Source organism: Lagenorhynchus albirostris, chromosome 17 (genome assembly GCF_949774975.1).
Source record: "Lagenorhynchus albirostris chromosome 17, mLagAlb1.1, whole genome shotgun sequence".
Taxonomy (NCBI): Eukaryota; Metazoa; Chordata; class Mammalia; order Artiodactyla; family Delphinidae; genus Lagenorhynchus; species Lagenorhynchus albirostris.
Window position 1 is genome coordinate 61,658,218 of NC_083111.1, and position 27,007 is coordinate 61,685,224.

Below are 27,007 nucleotides of genomic sequence, written 5' to 3' on the forward strand. Positions count from 1 at the left end.
CACTCATTCTACTTTTTGTAAAGGTGCTGCTTTGTCTTCTTATTGGCTAATATTTGAGGTCCCCATTAGCCAGGGTTGGAATCTTTGCATGTTATTTAAATTATTTTCAAAACTGTGTTTCTCTTATTGTTAGTGAATTTGCATATACTTAACATTTTTTTAAAACTGAGGTATAAATAAATAACATACAATAAAATTCACAAATATTAGGTATACAGTTCCTTGGCTTTTGAAAAGTATACACACTGATATACCCACCTCCCAAATCAAGGTACAGAAAGGTTTCCATTACCCCAGGAAGTTTCCTCATAATGCTTCTAGATACTTCTCACCTGTTCCCCAACCCAGAGGCAACCACTATTCTTATCACCATATATTAGTTTTGCCTATTTCAAACTTGACAGAAATATTTTCCTAATGGTGTCTTTTCATGAACAGAAACTTCCAATTTTGATGAAGACCAATTTTTTTTATAATTAGTAAATTTTTTAATCCCCAGAAATTTTTGCTTATTCTAAAGCCAAGATCAAAAGACAGTCTCCAATCTTTTATTTTTTTAACATCTTTATTGGAGTATAATTGCTTTACAATGGTGTGTTAGTTTCTGTTTTATAACACAGTGAATCAGCTACACATATACATATATCCCCATAACTCCTCCCTCTTGAGTCTCCCTCCCACCCTCTCTATCCCACCCCTCTAGGTGGTCACAAAGCAGCGAGCTGATCTCACTGTACTACGTGGCTGCTTCCCACTAGCTATCTATTTTACATTTGGTACTGTATATATGTCCATGCCACTCTCTCACTTCATCCCAGCTTACCCTTCCCACTCCCCATGTCCTCAAGTCCATTCTCTCCGTCTGCATCTTTATTCCTGTCCTGCCCCTAGGTTCTTCAAAACCTTTTTTTTTTATTCCATATACATGTGTTAGCATATGGTATTTGATTTTCACTTTCTGATTTACTTCACTCTGTATGACAGACTCTAGGTCCATCCACCTCACTACAAATAACTCAATTTCGTCTCTTTTTATGGTTGAGTAATATTCCAATGTATATATCTGCCACATCTTCTTTATCCATTCATCTGTCGATGGACACTTACGTTGCTTCCATGTCCTGACTACTGTAAACAGAGCTGCAGTGAACATTGTGGTACATGACTCTTTTTGAATTATGGTTTTCACAGGCTATATGCCCAGTAGTGGGATTGCAGAGTCGTATGGTAGTTCTATTTTTAGTTTTTTAAGGAACCTCCATACTATTCTCCATAGTGGCTGTATCAATTTACATTCCCACCAACAGTGCAAGAGGGTTCCCTTTTCTCCACACCCTCTCCAGCATTTACTGTTTGTAGATTTTTTGATGATGGTCATTCTGACTGGTGTGAGGTGACACCTCATTGTAGTTTTGAGTTGCATTTCTCTAATGATTAGTGATGTTGAGCATCTTATCATGTGTTTATGGCAATCTGTATATCTTCTTTGGAGAAATGTCTATTTAGGTCTTCTGCCCATTTTTTGATTGGGTTGTTTGTTTTTTTGACATTGAGTTGCTTGTAAATTTTGGAGATTAATTAATTTCTTGAGGTAGGACTGTATTGCTATAAACTTCCCTCTTAGAACTGCTTTTGCTGCATCCCATAGGTTTTGGATCGTTGTGTTTTCACTGTCATTTGTCTCTAGGTATTTTTTGATTTCCTCTTTGATTTCTTCAGTGATCTCTTGGTTAGTTAGTACTGTATTGCTTATCCTCCATGTGTTTATATTTTTTACAGATTTTTCCCTGTAATTGATATCTAGTCTCATAGCGTTGTGGTCGGAAAAGACAGTTGATACGATTTCAATTTTCTCAAATTTACTGAGGTTTGATTTGTGACCCAAGATATGATCTATCCTGAAGAATGTTCCATGAGCACTTGAGAAGAAAGTGTATTCTGTTGTTTTTGGATGGAATGTCCTATATATATCAATTTAATCCATCTTGTTTAATGTATCATTTAAAGCTTGTGTTTCCTTATTTATTTTCATTTTGGATGATCTGTCCACTGGTGAAAGTGGGGTGTTAAATCCCCTACTATGATTGTGTTACTGTTGATTTCCCCTTTATGGCTGTTAGCATTTGCCTTATGTATTGAGGTGCTCCTATGTTGGGTGCATAAATATTGACAATTGTTATATCTTCTTCTTGGATTGATCCCTTGATCATTATGTACTGTCCTTCTTTGTCTCTTGTAGTAGTCTTTACTTTAAAGCCTATTGTCTCATATGAGAATTGGTACTCCAGCTTTCTTTTGATTTCCATTTGCATGGAATATCTTTTTCCATCCCCTCACTTTCAGTTTGTATGTTTCCCTAGGTCTGAAGTGGGTCTCTTGTAGACAGCATATATACAGATCTTGATTTTGTATCCATTCAGCCAGTCTATGTCTTTTGGTTGGAGCATTTAATTCATTTACATTTAAGGTAGTTATCGATATGTATGTTCCCATTACCATTTTCCTAATTGTTTTGGGTTTGTTATTGTAGGTAGGTCTTTTCCTTCTCTTGTGTCTCCTGCCTAGAGAAGTTCCTTTAGCATTTGTTATATGCTGGTTTGGTAGTGCTGAATTCTCTTAGCTTTTGCTTGTCTGTAAAGGTTTTAATTTCTCTGTCGAATCTGAATGAGATCCTTGCTGGGTAGAGTCATCTTGGTTGTAGGTTTTTCCATTTCATCACTTTAAATATGTCCAGCCACTCCCTTCTGGCTTGCAGAGTTTCTGCAGAAAAATCAGCTGTTAACCTTATGGGGATTCCCTTGTATGTTATTTGTTGTTTTTCCTTTGTTGCTTTTAATATTTTTTCTTTGTATTTAATTTTTGATAGTTTGATTAATATGTGTCTTGGCATGTTTCTCCTTGGATTTATCCTGTATGGGACTCTCTGTGCTTCCCGGACTTGACTGACTATTTCCTTTCCCATATTAGGGAAGTTTTCGACTGATCTCTTCAAATATTTTTTCAGTCCCTTTCTTTTTCTCTTCTTCTGGGACCCCTATAATTCGAATGTTGGTGCATTTAATGTTGTCCCAAAGGTCTCTCAGACTGTCCTCAATTCATTTTTTTCTTTATTCTTCTCCACGGTAGTTATTTCCACCATGTTATCCTCCAGGTCATTTATCCGTTCTTCTGCTTCAGTTATTCTGCTATTGATTCCTTCTAGAGAATTTTAAATTTCATTTATTGTGTTGTTCATCATTGTTTGTTTGCTCTGTAGTTCTTCTAGGTCCTTGTTAAACGTTTCTTGTATTTTCTCCATTCTCTTTCCAAGATTTTGGATCATCTTCAGTATCATTACTCTGAATTCTTTTTCAGGTAGGCTACCTATTTCCTCTTCATTTGTTTGGTCTGATGGGTTTTCACCTTGCTCTTTCATCTGCTGAGTGTTTCTCTGTCTTCTCATTTTGCTTAACGTACTGTGTTTGGGGTCTCCTTTTTGCAGGCTGCAGGTTCGTAGTTCCCGTTGTTTTTGGTGTGTGTCCCCAGTGGCTAAGGTTGGTTCAGTGGGTTGTGTAGGCTTCCTGGTGGAGGAGACAAGTGCCTGTGTTCTGGTGGATGAGGCTGGATCTTGTCTTTCTGGTGGGCAGGTCCACGTCTTGTGGTGTGTTTTGGGGTGTCTGTGACCTTATTATGATTTTAGGCAGCCTCTCTGCTAATGGGTGGGATTGTGTTCCTCTCTTGCTAGTTGTTTGGCATAGGGTGTCCTGCACTGTAGCTTGCTGGTCGTTGAGTTGAGCTGGGTCTTAGCATTGAGATGGAGATCTTTGGGAGAGCTTTCACCATTTGATATTCTGTGGAGCTGGGAGGTCTCTGGTGGACCAATGTCCTGAACTCGGCTCTCCTACCTCAGAGGCACAGGTCTGACCACTGGCCAGAGCACTAAGACCCTGTCATCCACATGGCTCAGAAAAAAAGTGAGAAAAAAAGAGAGAAAGGGAGAAAGAAAGAAAGAAAGAAAAGAAAGAAAGAAAGAAATTAAAACAAAAAGAATTATTAAAAATAAAAACAAGGGCTTCCCTAGTGGCGCAGTGGTTGAGAGTCTGCCTGCTGATGCAGGGGATACGGGTTCGTGCCCCGGTCCGGGAGGATCCCACATGCCGCGGAGCGGCTGCGCCCGTGAGCCATGGCCGCCGATAATGTGCATCTGGAGCCTGTGCTCTGCAACGGGAGAGGCCACAACAGTGAGAGGCCCGCGTACCGCAAAAAAAATAAAAATTAAAATTAAAAAAATTAAAAAGTAAGAAAAAGAAAGAAAGAAGAAAGAAAGAAAAAGAAGAGAGCAACCAAACCAAAAACAAATCCACCAATGATAACAAGTGCTAAAAACTATACTAAAAAAACCAGACAGACAGAACCCTAGGACAAATGGTAAAAGCAAAGCTATACAGACAAAAATCACACAAAGGGGCATACACATACACACTCATAAAAAGAGAAAAAGGACTATATATATATATATATATATATATATATATATATATAAAGGAAGAGAGCAACCAAATGAATAAACAAATCTACCAGTGGTAATAAACTCTAAATACTAAACTAAGATAAACATAAAACCAGAAACAAATTATATGTAGAAAGCAAACCCTAAGTCTACAGTTGCTCCCAAAGTCCACCACCTCAATTTTGGGATGATTCGTTGTGTTTTCAGGTATTCCACAGATGCAGGGTACATCAAGTTCATCGTGGAGATTTAATCCACTGCTCCTGAGACTGCTGGGAGAGATTTCCCTTTTTCTTCTTTGCTCACACAGCTCCAGGCAGCTTTGGATTTGGACCCGCCTCTGCGTGTAGGTCACCAGAGGGCGGCTGTTCCCACACAGACAGGAGGGGGTAAAACAGCTGCTGATTAGGGGGCTCTGGCTCACTCAGGCCGGGGTCGGGAGGGGTACGGAATGTGGGGCAAGCCTGCGGCGGCACAGGCCGGTATGACTTTGCAACAGCCTGAGGCGGGCTGTGTGTTATCCTGGGGAAGTTGTCCCTGGATCACGGGACCAGCAGTGGCGGGCTGCACAGGCTCCCAGGAGGGGAGGTGTGGATAGTGACCTGTGCTCGCACACAGGCTTCTTGGTGGCGGCAGCAGCAGCCTTAGCGCCTCATGCCCGTCTTTAGTGTCCGCGCTGATAGCCACAGCTCGTGCCCGTCTCTGGAGCTCGTTTAGGCGGTGCTCTGAATCCCCTCCCCTCGCACACCCTGAAACAATGGTCTCTTGCCTCTTCGACAGGTCCAGACTTTTCCCTAGATGCCCTCCCGGCTAGCTGTGGCACACTAGCCCCCTTCAGGCTGTGTTCACGCCGCCAACCCCAGTCCTCTCCCTGGGATCCGACCGAAGCCCAAGCGTCTACTCCCAGCCCCCACCCGCCCCGGCGGGTGAGCAGACAAGCCTCTCGGGCTGGTGAGTGCCGGTCAGCCCTGATCCTCTGCGCGGGAATCTCTCCGCTTTGCCCTCTGCACCCCGGTTGCTGCGCTCTCCTCTGTGGCTCCGAAGCTTCCCCCCTCCACCACGCGCAGTCTCCACCCGCAAAGGGGCTTCCTAGTGTGTGGGAAACCTTTCCTCCTTCACGGCTCCCTCCCACTAGTGCAGGTCCCGTCCCTATTCTCTTGTCTCTGTTTATTCTTTTTTCTTTTGCCCTACCCAGGTACGTGGGGAGTTTCTTGCCTTTTGGGAAGTCTGAGGTCTTCTGCCAGCGTTCAGTAGGTGTTCTGTAGGAGCTGTTCCACATGTAGATGTATTTCTGATGTATCTGTGGGGAGGAAGGTGATCTCCATATCTTACTCCTCCGCCATCTTGAAGGTCTCTCTCTCCAATCTTTTCTTAAATGTGGTTGATTTTGATATGTTGACCTTCCCCCCCGCCAGCTTTATTGAGATATAAGTGACATATAACACTGTGTAAGTTTAAGGTATACAACATAATGATTTGATATATGTAATATATTGCAAAATGATTACCATAATAAGGTTAGTTAACACATCCATCACCTCACATAGTTACAATTTGTGTGTGTGTGTGTGTGTGTGTGTGTGTGTGTGTGTGTGTGTGATGGGAACTTTTAAGATCTACTTTCTTAGCAACCTTCAAATATAAAACACAGTATTATTAGCTATAGTCCCCATGCTGTACATTACATCTCCAGAACTTATTTATCTTATAACTGGAAGTTTTTACCTTTGACTACTTTTCCCCATTTCCCTACCTTGCAGCCACCTCTCTATTGTCTATTTCTATGAGTTTGTTTTTTTCTTTAGATTCGACACATAAGTGAGATCATACAGTATGTGTCTTACTCTGACTTATTTCAGTGAACGTAATGCCCTCAAAGTTCATCTATGTTGTTGCAAATGACAGGATTTCCTTATTTTTCTAAGGCTGAATAATATTCCATTATATATAATATCTATATATAGAGAGAGATAGAACAGATATGTAGATATATATTTCATTTTCTTTATCCATTCATCCATTATTAGACACAGTTGTTTCCGTATCTTGGCTAATGTAACTAATGCTACAGTGAACATGGGGGTGCAGATATTTCTTTATGATAGTTGATTTCATTTCCTTCAGAAATAGACTCAAAAGTGAGATTGCTGGATAATACGGTAGTTCTATTTTTTTTTTTTTTTTTTTTTTGCGGTACGTGGGCCTCCTACTGTGTGGCCTCTCCCGTTGCGGAGCACAGGCTCCAGACGCATAGGCTCAGCTGCCATGGCTCACGGGCCCAGCTGCTCCGCGGCACGTGGGATCCTCCCGGACCGGGGCACGAACCCGTGTCCCCTGCATCGGCAGGCGGACTCTCAACCATTGCGCCGCCAGGGAAGCCCGGTAATTCTATTTTTAATGTTTTGAGGACCTATACTGTAGATTGAGGTCTGCAGCTGTGGTTGCCCACCATTTCAAGATAGAAGAATTGAGTGTAAGGACCACTGTAAAAAAAAAGAAAAGAAAATTCATAAAGCTATCACTGCAGCTATGCCAGCAGGTGTGAAAACCTCGCACTTTTTATGAAGTATCTTTTTATCTCGTATTGAAAATGCCGCTTCTCTGTAGGTGCAGGATGGCTATAAGAAAGGCATACCTATAGACTCAACACAATCTGAGAAAAAACAAAGTCATTACATGGTAACTTAAAGCAAAATGGAAGGCGAAGGATCTAAAGCTGGAGAATTTAACGCCAGCAAAGGATGGTTTTAGAAAGAGGTTTGGCTTAAAAAAAAAAATCAAGACAGGAGAAGCAGCTTCTGCCAACAGAGAGGTAGCAGACCAGTTCCCTGACGCCATGAAGAAAATCAGTGAGGAGAAAGGATATCTGCCTGAACAGGTTTTTAATGCAGACGAAAGTGCCCTGTTCTGGAAAAAATGCCACAAAGGACATTGATTAGTAAGGAAGAGAAGTGAGCACCAGGATTGAAGACAGGAAGGAATAAGAGAAGTCTACTGTTTTGTGCAAATGCAGTTGTGTTTATAATCAGGACTGCCCTTACTTATAAGGCTGCTAAAGCCCCAGTCTTGAAGGGAACAGGTAAACACCAGCTTTCACTCTTTTGGTTGTACAAGGCCTGGATGAGAAAACTTTTTCTGGGTTGGTTTCATCGATGTTGTCCCTAAAGTCAGGAAGTACCTTGCCAGTAACAGATGGACTTTTAAAGTTCTTTTAATACTGGACAATGCAACTGGCCACCCAGAACCCCAGAACATGAGTTCAACACCGAAGATGTCGAAGTGGCCTACTTTGCCCCCAAACACTAGGTCTCTAATTCAGCCTCTAGATCGGGGGTCATAAGGAGCTTTGAGGCTCATTTCACACAGTACTCTATGGAAAGGACGGTCAACATTATGAAAGAGAACCGTGATAGGGAGAACATCATGCAGGTCTGGAAGGTTTACACCATTGAAGATGCCATAGTTACTATAGAAAAAGCTGTGAAAGCCATCAAACCTGAAATAATAAATTCCTGCCGGAGAAAACTGTGTCCAGATGTTGTGCATGACTTCACAGAATTTACAACAGAGCCAGTGGAGGAAATCAGGAGATAGACTGTAGATGTGGCAAAGGGGGGTCGGGGGTGTGTAAAGGGTTTCAAGATATGGATCTTGGAGAAATTCAAGAGCTAACAGACACCACACCAGAGGAATGAACAGAAGTCAACTTGGTGGAGATGGGCACTTCTGAACCAGTGCCAGATGACGAGGAAGAAGATGTAGAGGAAGCAAAGTGAGGAGACAAATGGACATTTAGACAATCCGGCAGAAGGGTTCTGGTTACTCAAGACTGCTTCTGACTTCTTTTATGACACGGACCCTCCCATGATACGGCACTGAAATGAAATCAGATGGTGGAAGGACTGGCATCATATAGAAATATTTTTAGTCAAATGAAAAAGTAAAAAAGTCAGACAGAAATTAGGACGTATTTCCATAGAGTTACACCGAGTGTGCCTGCCTCTCCTTTCTCCCCGTCTGCTCCTGAATCTCCTCCACCTCTGCCACCACTGAGAAAGCAAGACCAACCCCTTCTCTTCCTGCTTCTCCTCAGCCCGCCCAGGGTGAAGGGACAAAGAAGAAGACCTTTATGATGATCTACTTCCACTTCACGAGTAGTAAATAATGATCATACCATACAGTTAATAAACGTATTTGTGTGTGTGTGTGTGGATGTCTTCATGTGAAAATCTAACAAATGTTCGGCAAGGACTGTATGAGGTGTTTCTGCGTCATCATCATCACTGCCTAAGTATCCATTTGAACATATGTGCAACACTTGAAGTGTGTGTGTGTGTGTGTATATATATATATATATATATATATACTTTAAAAAAAAAGAAAAACACTTACCTGCGATGATAGGCTGATACGTAGTTTCTCCAATTTTGAGAGAGAAGCATACTATACAGTAAGGTGATTCTCTGAAAGCCAAGTTATAAGGCAGTAAGAAAACTAACATATTAATTTTATATTAAATATCACTTACCTTATGTCTACGCAAGGATCTGTGGAGTTGCCTTGCGCTTGGTGGGGGTCCCATGAACCTGAGGGAGATTTTTCTTAACTTTCTTGTCTCGCCTCTAGCCTTTGGTTGGCCACTGCCATGCACTCGGTGGAGGTTCAGTGGATCTTGAAGGGGGCTCTCTGTGTACTTCAGGAGGGATCTCTCTCAGCCTCCCTGCTTTTCCCTCCTACCTTCAGTGGGCCACTGCCTTGCACTGTTATGGTTCTCTACATCTCAGGATGGAAGGGATTCTCTCGGTGTCCCTGCCCTTCCCTTAGGTATTGGTGGGCCACTACCTTCTACCCAGTGAAGATCCAGTGTGCCTTAAGGGGATTTCTCTCAATCCTTCTGTTCTGTATTCAGCATTCAGTTTCCTGCTACATACAGCTGGTGAGGATCTCATGGTAAAGAACTGGTAGATGGGCACAAATCAACACGTGACTGGGTCCCCTAGGAGTCTGAACCCCTCATACCAGCCCACACATGGCCACTAAAAGTTTATGAGCAGCACACCTGGTTTCTCCTTACCCCACTCTCTGATGGAGTAACATTCTGGTGTTGCTAGAATGAAAGCAGCCATGGGATACTCTTCTTCTAGGAACGGATTATCTCTTCCTAAGATTTAGTTCATTTAACTTTCTTTGCATCTTCACCTCTCTGTCAGGCTTTAAATTACCATGATATTGTAACTTATCGGACTTGTACTCATTGCAAAGATGAGTGTGACAATCTTTTGCAACTTTCTACGTCCTAACCAGAAATGAAAGTTAATTTTTCCATTTCAAAAGTCTTTAGAGCCAGATCTTTCCTACAGATTTTGAAAAGCACATGCTTTCCGCTACCCTCTGCATACTTTCTCTGGTAAGTGCAGTAGAATCAGATATGACCCTCAATTCCAGTGTTTTGCACTGAAACTTTTGCATTAGGAGCAAAGAAAATGCGACTCAAGGGAACTATTATTATTACTACGTACTTTACTTTTTGCTGGGAATACATGCTGTTAGCCAAGCAGTCATCCTGAGCTGAACCAACCAAATCTTTGTGTTACGATGATGTCTTTCATACAGATCTAGGCTCTCATTTTCCCTCTGTACATACTTCGGATGGAAGGTGTTTAGGTCCATGTCCCTTTGTAAGTAGTGCCCTTTCTACTCTTTTCTGTTAAATTGCTACTTATTTCTTAAGATCTCACTTAAATGCACATCTTCAATGAAGTCTCCCTCGAGATATGCTAAACGACTACTCTCCAACACATCTACCCTTGCTATATCGTTAGTGTGATCCTTACTGAAGTATATTATGCACATAATGCTAAAGGAAAGATGGTACCTCCTTCTTTTTTTTTTAAGATTGTTTGATGTGGACCATTTTAAACTTTTTATTGAATTTGTTACAATATTGTTTCTGTTTTATGTTTTGGCTTTTTGGCCGTGAGGCATGTGGGATCTTAGCTCCCAGACCAGGGATTGAACCCACACCCCCTACATTGGGAGAGGAAGTCTTAACCACTGGACTGAAGGGGAAGTCCTGGTACCTCCTTCTTAAAAGTGCCAATACACGATCTGGAACTGGGTCTCAATGACCTGACGGGTACATAACTCCCCTGGAGTCAGGATAAAGGGTGGGATCAGCGTCATACAAATCATAGAACCTAAGAGGGAAAGAGGGCTGCGTTCCCCTAAAGAAAAGCAAGCTGATACTGGAAGAGAAGAACCGTCAGCTGCCAGGGAGAATGATATTTAAAATGCTTTTTATTAAAACTTAATTGATGTGGATATTGCCAGAAGGAAGAAGCCAATATTTGAGAAGGAAGCTTTATTTTAACTCCCTGTTTCAACCTAAAGACAAGATATAAGGCACATGTCATCTACAACAAATTTTTCCAACATCCAACAAGAGGGCTAGTACCAATAAATTTGTCCCTCCAGAAGAATAATATTCAACTTTTTTTTTTAACAACTGAAGATTACCCTTTGTTATTTTGCTTCCATGGACCCCATTTTTAAAAACATTTTAGCTGCCAAATTGTAATTATTATGATTTTTTTTCTAGATAGTTTTTATTGGGTTAATTGAAATTTGCTTTCAGTAGCCATTATCATATATTGAAATATCTTGTGACTATGCAGCAAACATCTCTAAAATGTTTATAACATTTGACTTGCCAATTTTATGTCTATGATTTATCCTAAAATAATGGTCATGGGTGTGAACGAAGATATGTCTTTAAGAATATATACCACAGCATGGATGACATTGATCAAATGATGTTTACAGTATTTACCACATAATTGTAAGAAACTTAATACCTAAATATCCAACAGTTAGGAATTAGGTAAAAAAAAATATGGAATAGTCATTCAATGGCGTTCTATGCATCCATTACAATTTGATTATTTGAGATGATTTAATGCATGGAAATATGTTCGCTATATATTAAATTTTTAAAAGCATGTTATGAAACAATGTGTATATATGGATCTTTGTGGAACAGTTAAAATAGCCTCCAAGTCCCCTCTTCATAGTTTAACTTTTTTCATCTACTCGAAGATGGAATGATCTGGTCCTATCTGATTAAATATGCATTTTAAGTTTGTTTCACAAGTAAATTTAGCCAAGGAAACCAGGTTATTTGCAGTTCAGTTTGGAACAGAAATCCAAACTTGGCAAATAATTTACATATTGGCAAGAGCATGTTTTCTTTCTTAATATAATTGAAGCCACCAGGAAAAAAACGATAATAATTGGCACCCAAACTTCATTTTTGTCCTGAGCTACCTCAACTATATTCCATTAAATGAGAATAAAAATGATCCCTCAAAGTTCAGCCAGAAAATGAAAACTCAACTTTGCATAATTTGCACTGATGGATCGCCCATTCCCGGATGCTAGGATGATTTCATGATGATAGACATTAAAACATGACTGCAATCGAAAACAAGGGGTGCCTGTGACACTAGAAAAACAAGTTTGTTAGTATTAACATCCTAAACATTAAACTAAGAACATTTCCTCTTTAACAGGCTAAGGAAAAGATTCCTAAAATAAACCATTTTGGAAAAATATTGACTAATAATAATAGCTAAGAGTTATATCCTTCTTATTATATACCGTGTGCTATTCTAAGAACGTCTTATTGATTAACGCACTTACTCCTCATGAGAACCCTATAAGGTATAGACCAGTACTAATCTGAGGAAATCAAGGCAGAGAGGAAAGGTAATTTCTGTAAGGTCACAGAACTACCAAGAGGCAGAATCAGGATTCAAACCCAGGTAGTTAGCTGTGTTCCAAAACTGAGACCTTACATAGCACACTTGGGCAGTTCATCTAAGTGAGATCAAAAGGAAATAAAAACCTTGAATCCACTGCAGTAGGGACGTGTCTTCACTGTATCCTCCAAAGCATAGTTGAGCCTCAAACAGTAGGCAACGTAGCCTAATTTGTTCCCCCTATGTTCTGAGTTCCTGCAAATCAGAGAGTCAGTACAATGTTAGGGGAGACCAATGCAGAATGACTCAGGTGTCCACAAATAACTTCTGGTTTTCTCTTGTCATGAGTAGACCTGGTGGAAATGCTCAGATGATAAAGCAACACCATCTTTGATTTATCAAGTAGGTTTGCTCAAGGTATTTTTGCACCCTATGGCACGTGTTGAAGCATCTGTGAAGCTGGGTTGGACCGAATTTAAAAGCTGCTTCTCATTTGTCCTCACACTTGGGAATGATTTTTACACCATCATCCGTCACGTTGTGAGGCCAGATTGTACAAAGTAGCGCTGTCACAACCAAGTTCCAGTTTGGAACCTGGGACTTGGCAAACCTCTTTCTGAGTCTCCTCTGCTGACTGGCCTTAGACATGCCTTGTCTGACCTCAGCCTGACTTCTTTCTCTCTTGCTTGGGAACAAGAAGTAGGATTTCTTCATCGTCATTCCTTCGGATGCACATAGAACAGTGCTCTATATACAGTAGTTGTTCAGAAAATATTTGTCAATTAATATTCTGAAGTCACCATTTTAGCCACCATTCAGATGGACAAACTAAAATATTGAACATATAACCTGATTGATGTCTTAAAATAAATGAACACCCCCAAGCGCAATTTGGGATTTGCTTCTCTGCAAATACGTGAAGCTGGTGACTGATATCTTTTCTTTAAAAATTTCCAAAGAAAGAGGGAGGAAGGAAGGGGAGGAGAGCCCCCAAAAGGACAGAGGATAGAGTGGAATGAGGTTTATTACTGTCATAAAATCTTACTACAGCGGTCCTCAATCAGGGAGCTGCATTCACGCCTGGAGCCATTTGTAAATTCTTTTGAGAAATGACAGTCTAATAAATGCTTTGCCAGCCAGTCATTCATGAGCCCTATGCAGCAGTTGAAACCAAAGGGGGTAATGGCCACAGCTGTCAGGCTCCAGATGCTCTGGGTCCTGGCCCTGCCACGTTGTCCCAGCGTCCATGTGGAGGAACATTGAGAACTGGGCATATCACCACTTTTCACCCTGGCCTGCTTGCAACAGTACCAGCTGCACGTGGCCTGGGAGATGGTAGCTGCTGGCAGCACCATGTTCCCCAGGAGGCTGAGTGCTGGGCTGCAGCCGGGCTGCAAGAGTTGGACCTCCACGCAGCGCACGTGGTCCAACCTCATCTTCCAAACTCCCCCAGAATCTCCACACGAGCTTTGTGTTCCCCAGCACATCGAATCCTCCTTAGAACTGACATCTTTCTGTAGTCAACAGAAAAGATGAAATGAAAACCACGCAGATGAAAAGTCATGTCATTTATTAATAATGTCTCTCTCTTTTTTTTTCTTCTATAAATTGGAAGGAAAAATTCTTTGGTGACACTCTCTATAAAATAATCTATCTCGGATGGTAAAACCCAGATATAAAGTTACACAGGTCAGTGAAGTAAATCAAGATCTATGGCTTTGTATTTTCTCACAGGCTCTCGCTCACACACACACTTCAGGGCTTAATTGCACTAACTCATTAATTGTCTGTAACAAATGGGGAAAACACTTCAGAAAAGACCTGTGGTGATACTACAAAAACATTGGCAACATATTAGAAAACTGTCCCAAATGTACATCGTATACAAAATAAGGTATACTTTTTCTTTTCTTTACAACTTGCCACCTAAAATAGTTGCAGTTTTCCACATCTTTCTTCCTCCCCTCAACATATCCTATACATATTTTTCTCTCAAAATAAATATACAAGGTTCATTACATGGTAACCAGGTCATCTGCATGGCCCTAATTTTAGTAATAATTACAACCAAAAGGAAAGGGATGTATTCCTATAAGAGGAGAACAGAGAACTATTGCAGAAATCAAATGGCCTTTGAGGTCTAAAAGGCAAATCATTACAAAAATAGAGTGACGGAAAGGCTAGCTTGACTTGATTTTAAACAAGGGTGAGACCCTGCTAATCTGCCGGCTTTCTTGATGGTTCCCACCCGTTTCCTTCCCAGAGGATATTACAGCCTCCCTCACCTATTTAATTGGGCAAAATCTGGGTAGCTCATCTAGGCTCTTGACATGGAACATCCTGGAACTTTATATTAGTGACAACTACAGTCAATCCCTGCTAAGTAAAAATCATGGAAATAAAATCCTTTGATTTTTGGAAAGCGGGAAAAGGGGAGATGGTTTTCAGGAGTCACCTTTATTATCAAGAATATATTGTAGGGACTTCCCTTGTGGTCCAGTGGCTAAGACTCTGCACTCCCAATGTAGGGGCCCTGGGTTAGAGCCCTGGTCAGGCAACTGGATCCCACATGCTGCAACTAAGGTTCGCATGCCACAGCTAAAGACCCCGCATGCTGCAACTACAGATCCCACAGGCTGCAACTAAGACCCAGCACGGCCAAAAAAAAAAAAAGACGATACTGTAAATAGCAGCTTTTCTAGCCACAGCTTCTGGACAGCGTTACTGAATTGACGGGTGAGATGCTGTTCTTAGGATGCTCGATCCCATTCTTTTAAAGTAGGATTGGAGTAAAGGAGTAATCGACTGTGTACTTGCCGAAGTTCTAAGACAGAAGGAGGCAAGTTCGGCACAGTCTGGTATTAATACTTATTCACTGAGAACTCAAGTCAGAACAACTATGTCCCCCTCAATCATGCCTGAGAGAATGAGGCCAGCAGTGAAAGCTTTCTTGGTTAAATCTGGCCAAGAATGACAAAGCCACCCGAAAGGTTCTTGTCCATCATCACTGCCAATGGAAACAAGGTAAAGGAATTCAGCAACTGAAGCCCTGTACTGGCTGTGCATCAATGACCTTAACTATTAGAAGACAGGACATTTTAATTTGAGAGTTCATGGTAATAACGGGTCCTTTCTAAAACTGGAGCTCTCAGAGACCTAAGGGAACATAAGACACTTTCAGGTCTGGGAAGTTTGCCTCGGCTTTTGCATCCATAATTCAGCTGGTCCAGCAAGTCTTATTCAGATTCTAAGCTGGTGGGCTGCCTTCTCCTTACTCTCACTCTTTAAACAGGTTTAGTATTTCTTTACTCCTTAAATCAAGAGCTCTTTTTTCCCCCCCAATAGTATCTAGATCTATTCACATTCATTCAGCTCACCCCTGATAATTAAAGTTCAGTAACCTTTATGAAAGGCTACCAGCATAATATCCCTTCAAGTACCCAGGTTTCCAGAATCGTTAAAGTAAAGGCTAACATAGCCTACTATAAATGAAAAACAAAAATCACTCCAAAAGAAAAACTGAAGGAAGCAATTGAGATTGATCCTTCTTTGAGCACCATCTGGAACAAGAAAAAATTAATGTGTAATGCACATAAAATTCCACCTAGCAGATACTCCACTTCTTCTGAAGCATCCTATTCCAAAGTGTGTCAATATGATATGTCCAGGTAGGCCTACCTAGCTAGGTTATCTTTTGTGACATGACTACAATGATTATTTCATGGATTTTTCTCTACAGCCTCAATTTTGGGTCATTTTGTTGTTTTCAACAAAGGTGATATGGTTCATGTATATGTAAACTTGATTTGTATAAGCCGTTTTGCATGAACACCTAAGTCAGCTTTAAAAAAATTATTTTTAAGATCATACATCCTAATGTGGAGCTGGAAAAAGATATTGTGCGGAAATCATAAGTGGCCGAGTCCTCTATGGAGTTTCTGCATGAAATTCATTACATGGTTGGCAGGCACTGTACTCTCTGGTCTTGGCTTCTTCACAGTTCACGTTGGCTGACTTTGGGACTCCTGGTTATCATTGAAGTTGACTGAGATATAACTCCTGATGTCCTACAGAGATGGCTATGATTTGTCAACTTGCTGCAGTGAAATACAACTCTTGCCTAAGTGAATTAAAATTACATCCTACTGTTGGGCCTTGCTGATTTGCTAAGCATTGTTCTATTCCCAGACGTAGGTTCAAAATGGGAAAAGAACATACTAGCCAGCATTCCAAAGAGATGTGCTCTGAGAACGACATAAAATAAAACCTTGGAGATTTCAAGTGGCTGAAAAGTATGTCAGACCCTGTTCTCATTTATAATTACCATCTTTTTTTTTTTTTTTTCCACATAACATACATTGTTTGTGGAGAATATGCCCTGTGAGTTTTGTGACAGTAAATCGGACAAAACAGTTCCCTGAATCCATTCATGTGACTGACTGGTACAATGAAGGACACAGATCTGCAAGCCAAGATGACAACATGAGTTGCAAGTCGGCTTGGGGGTCATTTAACAAAAACATCACATTCATTTTTGCAAAGGAGAAAGATACAAGAATAATTTGGCACACCTAAATAATTAAATACAAACTTGCAAAGGCCAGATGAATAAGGATTAACTGCTAACCTTTTAAGTTGCTGAGTGTTGCAACTTAAACAGCATGAAACCTATTTGGGCATTTTATAGAAGGAAACAAGTGCAAGCACCATGGACCTAAGAATTATTTTTCAATAAATACTTAAGAGATAGTCATATCCACTTAGCAGAAAATGTCACATGTATGAGAGTGGGCTCAGGCTGGGTCAAATTGGATAAGAGAGAGATTTAGGGAGCTCTTCTGAGTCACCAGGCTGCAGAGAAAAGCCCGTCTTTCATTGAAGTTCATTGCCTGTGCACCACTCACAACACAGAATCAGGACATGTGGGCTCTGGTCCTTGCTGTCACTAGGTAGCATATTGAGTCACCTCTCCAGTGCTCAAAGCTCTCTCCCTCCTTGCATTCTCTTTGAAAGTTTCTTTCTCACTTCCAGATGTCTATAAAACAAGGATGAGTTAAAGTCTCCTGGATTTACGGTTTCCACTGACCTAAGCCAGGCACTTGAACATAATTCTGTGATGAGACTTTCTTCTAACCCAAGGCTGGAAACACATTTATGAGATGCATGAGAGTTTAGGGGCAAAAAGAAAAAAAAATTAAAGTGCTTCTTGTTTATTCAGCATAAGAGGACCCAATAATGTTTTTCTCTTCTTTATTCTCTCTTGCCTCTTCCAAGTAGAAGCAAGTGTCTAATCTCAGAAGTCTCCATCTTTTATAATGGAGTTAAGGGATATATATATTTTTTCAGTTTGTAATTGCAATTTTATAATGATCAGAAGCTCAAAGCAGCATTTCCAGGGATAGAAATGTTCTTTTTAACAAGAAGCACGACTAAACTACAGATTCTACAGATATAAAAATTAAAATGAAACAAAACAGTATTCACATTTGTTTCTGATTATTTTGTTTGCCAGATTCTCGTTCAAAACACTTTTGGCTAAAAGTGGTATCAGGGTCCCAACGGTGAGATACACCCTCCGTTTACTTCTCAGCAATCCTCCAGTTCAATGGTGGGAATGTCAACATTATTACTTCTTCTTCAATAGAGAAGCTTCTGAAACGAGGTTTTCACAACCATGAAAAGAGCTTGTCTTGTGACTCCTGCCAAGCCAACGATATACTCATTCTTCCTTTGCCTTGAAACCAAAGCCTTTCCCCAGCCCTAAGCAGACGTGTGTCAGTGGTTGAATGTGTCATCTAACTCACCCCCGTGAAAAGCACTAGGTTACTATTGTGGGTCAATACTTCCATCTCACTAATATGCTGGTGGATTGCTTGCATGGTTCCTTGTGTAAACTGAACACTTCTTAAGTACACTAGCGTTTTCTTGGTACTAACTTCCCGCAAGCCTGCAATGAAAAAGATGATCATCTTTATCTCAAACATAAAGTTTTCAGTTAGAACTGTCTACCTGGAGGTCATTATACTTCTTCTCATGCAGCAACATTTTAGAGATAAAAGTTCAAGTGGATCTGCAAATTCAAAATGGAAAACAATTTGCTCTGGCAAAGCTGAGTCATGAACTCGTCTTAGTTATGCTTGGCTATTTCTTGACATGGGGTAGAGTGACTTATGGTTTTTTCCATGAAGTCCGAGCTTTTCGAAACTGCAGCGCACCCCGCGTGACCGACGGCAATGCTGTCTGTGAAAGAGGAGCAGCAGCTTTGAAATATCCACAACCAACACAATTTTGATTAAAGAAAGAACTCTGGTTTTTAATAGTTTTGATCATTAAAAAAGTTTAAACCTGCATAGCAATCATTTCAAAAATAATTATTTAATGTTCCATAATTAAACTGTACACAACCTAGTCTTGGGACATAGAAGCCAGTGAGGTGAGTCTGGGGCAGTCCTGTGCAGTCCCACGAGTCAGGAGTAGAGTTTCCATTGGCCTTTTTATTTTCCTTTATATTCTTTTTTTTGTCACTTTGATCATCTTAGTTTATTTGGATACTTGGCACAATCTAGCTCCGCTGCTGAGCGGATGTGCACGGGGAAGAGAGAGCCGCTGACCCCATCCTCTGGCCCTTCTTGCTCCCCTCCCCCGACTCGGCCAGGTTCCTCAAAGTCGCTCGATGTCTCGGTATTTCTTCCGCAGAATAGAGACCTGGTCTTTAAAGAGGACGGGGTCGAGCCTCATCTGAGAGTGGATCAGCGGCATGTAGCCAAACCAGCTGGCAAACGTATTCATGCAGCTCTGTCGCTGGGCAAAGTGGTCAGGGTCAGCCCAGCGGGAAGCCCGAGAGGTCTGGGGAAAGGGAGAGAAAGAAGGAAGACGATGAGACAGGTGCCAGGTGAGATGGACACACGGCCGAAAACGAAGTCAGGCTTAACGGGCACGCAGTAGGGCTCAGGGTCTGGCCTGGCCACCACGCGGCCCCATCCACGTGCCTGGTGGAGACGCAAGCATGGGTCCGGATTTTCAGCCTCGCCAGAAGATCTTCCCGAGACCTGCCACGTTTCCCAACGCCCCAAACATACAAAGATCCATAGGGACTGACACATTCTCTGGTCCATGAAACTGCTGTGGTCACTAAACATAAAACTTTTCTTCGCACTTGGGAGCAAATGCGATGACTAATAATGTATTTATGGTTTCACAGATAATTTTCTGAAACCCTCCTGTTAATTTGGTTGATTCTGGGTAAGTAGAAAGATGGCTGCCGTCTCTTCAGCTCTCCACGTTGACCCTAAGGTTGGTTAAATATTTTTAGACCATTTAAATGACTGACATTGATTTAAAAGAATGCCTTAAGTGACTTGATTGCTGAAATTTAAATAGATCAACTAAGCATAATGTCTTTAAAATCGTGTTTTTATGAAACAAGGAAAAGGTGGGCTGCCCAATTATGTCGAAAAAAACCCACAAACTCATTTATGTCAATAGGCCACTGTTGAATGGTGTGTGTGTGTGTGTGTGTGTGTGTGTGTGTGTGTGTGTGTGTGTAATGTGTTTGCATCCTCATGCATTGTTAGAAAATACTTTCACAGGAAGGTACATTTTGCTGTGAGAATCACTGAGTCACTTCAAAACCACAAGTGTCAACATGCTTGAAAGAAAGCATCGAAGGTAAATACAAATGTCAAGTTATCTCGGAGCAGCAGAACAACAAACAAAACACTCTTTGTAAAGTGCTTTCATGAGCTCATTTGAGCTTCGCAGCAACCTGGTCGAGTTATCTACCCAGGTAATAACATCTCCGCCGTACAGATGAGGAAGCAGGTTCAAGGAAGTTAAAATTGTTTGTTCAGGGCTAGAAGGGGCAGAACTCAGGTTTCATTCTTTACCTTTTGTACCAGAGGAACTCTGCTTGGTAAATCAGAGAGAGCATCAAATTAAGTTGACCAGTTGAGTCCATATCAGAGCCAGAAGTCCAAAAGGTACCTCCATTTTTCTCCTAATTTGGGATGAGCTTGCAGGCCATTTCTGATTGGTCCACTTATTCCCAAAGGGCTAGACCCACTACATCCCGGTGAGTGCTCACATCCTCAAAGGGAAACACTGTCAAGAGCCTAAGCTCATTCTTATTCTCTTACAAATGAAAAAAAAAAAAACAGTCCAAGTGAATCATTCAAGTCTCTTTTTTGCCTCTTGATTTTAACATTTATTTTGGGTTAACCAACATATTACAGAAGATATCTTTCCTGTGTTATAAAGGCATAATTTGAGAGCACGATATCCATTTACTTCACCAGTCACACAAACATTCAATAAACTAGTGTATATGATGGGAAGAAGGGGGCAAATATAGCACATATCTAGCTAGATACGTCTAGTTAGACCTAAGCCTAAATTTAGATTTGTTCCAAAAGATGTGTAAAGTCACTAGAAATATTGGTTTGGTAGAATTAGGCAAATCTATGAAAAGAGTAAAAAACCAACCCCTAAGAAACCATACGTTATGAGTTCCACCCCTAATTTGTGTATAACCTCAGGGGAGTCCAGAGGACTCTGAGTTAACAACATTAAAGGAATGGTGTATCTTTAAATGAGATAATAAATATGACTATGCATGGGGACTCAATACATTTTGCTTGAATTTGAAAAGTCTTTCAGTCTTAAAAATGACAAATTCTTGTAAATCCTCTCGCCTGTCCTTTTAGTAGTTAGAGGGAAACAGAATTTTCTACTAGATTCTTTGCTTTGTCCAGTACCTAGTACCTAGACCAATGCCTGATAACCTGTACATATTTGGTAAATATTAAATTATTAAATTTTATAAACTTAAAATCCTGTAAATTTTTTGCTTTTACTAAATTCAGCGAATGAAAAACCATCAATTGTGTTAACATGAGGCCTGGTTACATTTTCCTCTGCAAAAGCTGGATTTATATGTGATTTTCAATAACTGTTAGAACAAGGTACATGGAAAACCCCCCAAATTGAACTGATATAACTACATAAGTATGTCCTTTTAGGTTGACTCAAATCCTGCTGGATTCTCCATGATTTAACTTGGGTAGATCTAAATGGTCTAATGGTGTCTGATTTCGTACATAGAGTACTGGGCTCTGTCCAAGATGAATAAAAGGACCCTGAGGTGTAGAAGAATAAATAGTGGAAGACACAGAGGCCGGGATTCAATTCCAAGTTGTCTCTAATCCTGGGTGACTTCTGGCAAGATGCTTAAATTCTCTGGGTCCTAGTTTTCTTACTTGTAAAAAGAGAAAGATGATATTTTGCTGAAAGTATCTTTAGCAGTAATCGTTTGTGACCCAACACTGTATTTTACTTTGGCAAATGCTTTCATACGTCTGACCTCAACGCTGTGAGGCAGATTTCATCATTTCCATTTTAAAGACGAGACAATTGAGTTTTGGAAGGTAACTGACTTGCCTACAGCAACCAAGTGCTGGCTCTAGAACTGAAAACCAAGTACTATGACTCCTCATCTGCCTCCACAATGTACATCCGACTCAAGAGCAGCCATTAGGAGGCTGTGTTGAGAGCATTACTAGCCACTCAATAAAACACCTAAAATAAACTTGCATAAATTCTCTTTAGGTCTTTAACTCTGGAGAAGAGACGTCTTTCTTATGCCACCTGGTAGGTCACATGAGCGCTTTTATTTCTTTATTCAACTTTTTTGAAGTAAAAATGTTGTGTTAGTTTCAGGTGTACAGCAAAGTGATTCAGTTATACAGATATATATTCTTTTTTAGATTCTTTTCCATTATAGGTTATTACAAGATACTGAGTATTGGTCACTGTGCTAGACATTAGGTCCTTGTTATTTACCTATTTTATATATAGTAGTGTGTATCTGTTAATCCTAAACTCCTAATTTATCTCTCCCCACACCCACTATCCCCTTTGGTAACCACAGTTTGTTTTCTATGTCTGTGAGTCTACTTCTGTTTTGTAAATAAGTTCATTTGTATCATTTTTTAAGATTCCACATATAAGCAATATTATATGATATTTGTCTTTCTCTGTCTGACTTACTTCACTTAATTTGATAATCCCTAGGTCCATCCATGTTACTGCAAATGGCATTATTTCATTCATTTTCATGGCTAATATTCCATTGCATATATATATATATATATATATATATATATATATATATATATATATATATAAAATGTCACATCTTCTTTATCCATTCATCTGTCGATGGACACTTAGGTTGCTTGCATGTCTTGGCTTTTGTAAACAGTGCTGCTATGAACATTGGGGTACATGGGTATTGTCGATTTAGAGTTTTCTCTGGATGTATGCCCAGGAATGAGACTGCTGGATCACATGGTAACTCTATTTTTAGTTTTTTAAGGAACCTCCATACTTTTCTCCATAGTGGCTGCACCAATTTAGACAGCTTTTATACTCTTGACATAAAGATACTCTTGACTTACATCTTCCCAATTACCCACACCCAAACATACACTCCCTCAGAGCTTTTGCATGTGGTTTGTTTCCTGATATCTTTTCATTATGCTTCCTAGAGGAACAGTGAGTCCTCATTACCTCAGACTGAGTCACCAGTGAGCAAAGCAAGGGGGGAGAGTTCTCCTTCTCTTACCTGTCCCATCATTGTCTCCTTATACTGTTTCTTCTGGGTCACTTTGATTGGAGGCAATTTTGTCACAGCAGACACCAGGAAATTCATGAGTATGTCCTCACAGTTGGCCAGCTGGTCCACCATGTTCTTCAGGCTGGCTGGCAGGTAATGGGTGTAAAGGTAGTGATAATATCTGTACAAACCAAAGACAGGTTTCAGCAGGGGCCATCATTATAAAATAACAGGTGGTCTTCTTTGTCAGAAACCACATACTCATTCTTTGAATCCCTAAACATATCATGGTTGATGATGATGATGACAATTGTCATTTATATGATATATACTATATACCAGGTAATGTTCTAAAGTACTTTACAAGAAATGCCTCATCTAATCCTTAGAAGAAACCTATGATGTAGGTACTACAGATAAGGAAACAAGGTACAGAGAAACACACAGAAGGAGCTATTGCTTGCCCAGGCTAACTTTAACATCAGGCTGGTTGGTTAGAAACTGAATACTTAGATGTCGGGAGAAGTTACTTACATGTGATCCACATATCATTACAAGTTGCTTTACAATTTTAATTATTGGTTTAATCAGAACTGTATTCAATACTATCCCATAACTCTGAGTTCAACAGTATAACCGTTCCATTTTTTCTGGCCTGTAAGCCATGTGTTTCAACACTGTTAGAGCAAAACCCCAATCAATCTGGTGGTCAATCATTATGGAGAACCCACAATTTATCTGAATTATTTCTCACCCTAGCATTTGTTTTGGAGGAATATATAGCATATGTTTACTGGAAAAATCATTTGAATGAATTTGATTCACTGAATGGTGGTGGTGGGAAGAAAGAGGTGGAGTCTTGAGATCAAAATTCAGTCACCCTAAATGCTTATACCTTGTGCATTTCCAACTCCATCCTTGAGATGACAGGATTCTCTATTTTTTTACTAAAAAAGACCAGGTTAAGATTGGTGTGTTCACCTTACTAAGGAGGGGATTTCAATAATGATTGAGTCAGGACCATCAGCCTTCTACACTCATGAATTTGGCCATCTTACCTGAGTCTCCTAGCTTTAAAGACCAAATCTATGCAAACAGCTCCCAAATTTATATCTCCACCCCTGACTTTTTCAACACACTCTTTTAAATGTCCCTACATGCCCAAGACTGAACTCCTGTATTTTCCCTAATACCTATTCCATCTACGCCTTTCCCCAACTCTTGTTGATGGCTTACTACTCTATACTTCTAGCTCTTCGGGTCAAAAACCCTAAGAGTCATCAAACTCTGTACCCAATCTGTCAGGACATCATGCTGGAGCATCTTCAAAATATGCCCACAATCTGATCACTACCTTCCCACGTCTGTTGCTCACTTCCTGACCCAGGTGCCATCATCTCTTGCCTAGATAATGTCAGTCACCTCCTAATAAGTCTCCCTGCTTCTCCCCTGGCCCCCTTATAGTCTATCTTCACCACAGCCTTCACAGTAGATGCCTAAAATATAAGAAGGATTGCTCTGCTCACACCCCTGCACCGGCTCCCCACGTAACTTAGAAGACTGTCAAGTCCTCATGATGGAAAGTAGGGTCCTGCATCTGGGATCCCATGACCTCTCTCACCTGCTTGCCCCTCACTCCACTCTGGTCACATAGGTCTTCTGGATATTCCTCCAGCATCCTGTCTCAGGGCATCCTTTCACACTGTTCCCCACACCAGAGCACTCCTCCTACAGGTGTTCTCCTGGCTGACTTCTTCTTCCTTTCTCCTCATCCGTTCAGTGAGGATCACCCCCAACCTGCCCCTTCTCCACCTTTGCCCTGCTCTGCTTTGTCTTATCTCCTAAGAGATACATATTTTAATTTATTTATTTTTATTTTATTTATTTTTGGCTGTGTTCGTCTTCATTGCTGCACGCGGGCTTTCTCTAGTTGCAGTGACCGGGGGCTACTCTTCATTGAGGAGCACGGGCTCTAGGCACGCACGCTTCAGTAGTTGTGGCACGCGGGCTTCGGTAGTTGTGGTTCGTGGGCTCTAGAGCAGAGGCTCAGTAGTTGCAGCGCACGGACTTAGTTGCTCCACTCCATGTGGGATCTTCCCGGACCAGGGCTCAAACCCGTGTCCCCTGCATGGGCAGGCGGATTTTTTTTTTTTTCGGTACGCGGGCCTCTCACTGTTGTGGCTTCTCCCGTTGTGGAGCACAGGCTCCAGATGCGCAGGCTCAGCGGCCGTGGCTCACGGGCCCAGCCGCTCCGCGGCATGTGGGATCTTCCCAGACCGGGGCACGAACCCGCGTCCCCTGCGTCGGCAGGCGGACTCTCAACCACTGCGCCACCAGGGAAGCCCAGCAGGCGGATTCTTAACCACTGCGCCACCAGGGAAGCCTCTCTCTTAATATATTATAGAATTATTATGTATATTGCCTCTCCCCTTGTTAGAATACAAAACCTGTATGGGCAGAAAATTTTTTTCCTATTTTACTCAGCGGTAAATCCTAAGCACCTAGAACAGGGCTGGAGGTGCTCAGTTAAGCGTTTACTTTGTTGTTCTTCTACACATTCAGTTACTCAATACACCCTGAGTACGTCTCCACACCTCAGAGTCGCTGAAGATGCTGCTCTACCATAGTTTCTAAAGATGCCATAAGCCAAGAGGTTTTATTGATTTCAAAGATACACGTTGGCCACATCAACAGAATTGAAATGGGGATTTTCCAAACTAATTTCCATTAAGGTTGTTAACAAGATTTGGCCCAAGTTCCCATCTCTGCAGCAGCCAGAAACTCATATAAAAAGCAATATGAGTCGTCCAAACTCCTCACTTGTGGTAAAGAGCAGCTCCCGTCAACACCATGGAGTAGTCGTTCGTCCACTTGGACGTGTAGCCCCACCGCTCTTTCGAGTTGTCCCAGAAATGGCTGCGTGCAGGGTACCCTACGATCCTCTCGGGGAAGCTCTGCCACACGGTGAACGCAAAATCCACCTGCAGGCAGAACACAAGCCAAATAAGCAATCAACGGTGTTAACAAATGTCAACAAAACATCCCCTTCCCCCTGCTAATTCGTAATGTGAAATCCCGGGACTGTTGCGAAACATTAATTCCATGTCTTCATCAGCAAATTAAACTGACTGCTTGACATTTGGCCCCGTAATTATGCACATGTTAATGTTTTCTGTTAAAGAAACTTCAGATTAGTGTGGAAATGAAAGAAGGAAAAAAAATACATTGGTGGATATGTCCTTTAGAAATCCAGTCTACTCAAGCTAAAAAGTCAAAAAATCAGTTGCTTCCCCCCACCAACCTCCAAAAGATAAGTGACCACTGATTGATGGCAGGCAGAAATGCATCTGTTTTATAAACAGGAGCAGATTTTCTATATACATCTACAGTATGAATACAGAGCATACACCATCACCAGCACACAGCAAAGCCAGAGTGACTAAAATCAAAGCATCCACTTAAAAGCCAGAGAAAAGATGTTTAAAAAGCACGCGGGTTCTAACAGGAATACAAAGCAGATATCATCAAGAACAGTCATTCAGGCCTCTCAGGTGTGAAGATGCTCAGTGCGAGGAAATTCAGAAAACACATCCACATTGAAGAATCACTAGGAATAAGTGGGGACAGGCCAAGATTATTTTTAAAGGAAATGCAGTGAAATGACCTCCTAGTGCTCAAAATAACCCAAAGCAAGTACTTCTGAACCTGCTACAAACTAACATGTGTAATTAACAAATAGTCTGTTTTCAAATGTATAAACTCACTTTTGACTTTCTATGATTCTTTGATGAATGACACATAAAACAACATACAGAAAGTAAAAACAAAACAACCCCCCCACCAAAAAAAAACCCAGTAACAGCAAACCATCATATAATGGTCATAATTGTGTAATGCTTATAATACAACAGGCATGGTTCTAAGAACTTACATATTTTAACTCATTTCATCCTCACAGCAGCCCTGTGAAGTAGGTAATTTTAGAGTGTCCAGTTTACAGAGAGGGAAGCTAAGGACATGGAGGTTCAAATAACTTTTCTGAGTTAGTAAGTGGCAGAGCCGAGACTTGAACCCAAGCCATCTGGTTTCAGATTTGGTGTGTACTGTTATCATCGCTTCCCTTCTAGCTCTGTGGCTACGGTGTTGAAA

The 27,007-nt window shown here is 41.0% G+C and overlaps 1 protein-coding gene across 1 annotated transcript in view; it reads right to left on the minus strand.

Moving 5' to 3' along the window:
• Window positions 1-18,532: 18,532 nt before the first annotated feature.
• The window catches only part of EXT1 (exostosin glycosyltransferase 1), a 291,664-nt gene continuing 283,189 nt past the window's right edge, over window positions 18,533-27,007 (minus strand). The window contains exons 9-11 of the mRNA XM_060128473.1: window positions 25,679-25,839; window positions 22,868-23,039; window positions 18,533-19,092 (exon numbers count right to left, since the gene is read on the minus strand). Coding sequence (XP_059984456.1) covers window positions 18,907-19,092; window positions 22,868-23,039; window positions 25,679-25,839 — 519 coding nt within the window. The 3' untranslated portion in view covers window positions 18,533-18,906. The remainder of the gene's footprint in view (window positions 19,093-22,867; window positions 23,040-25,678; window positions 25,840-27,007) is intronic.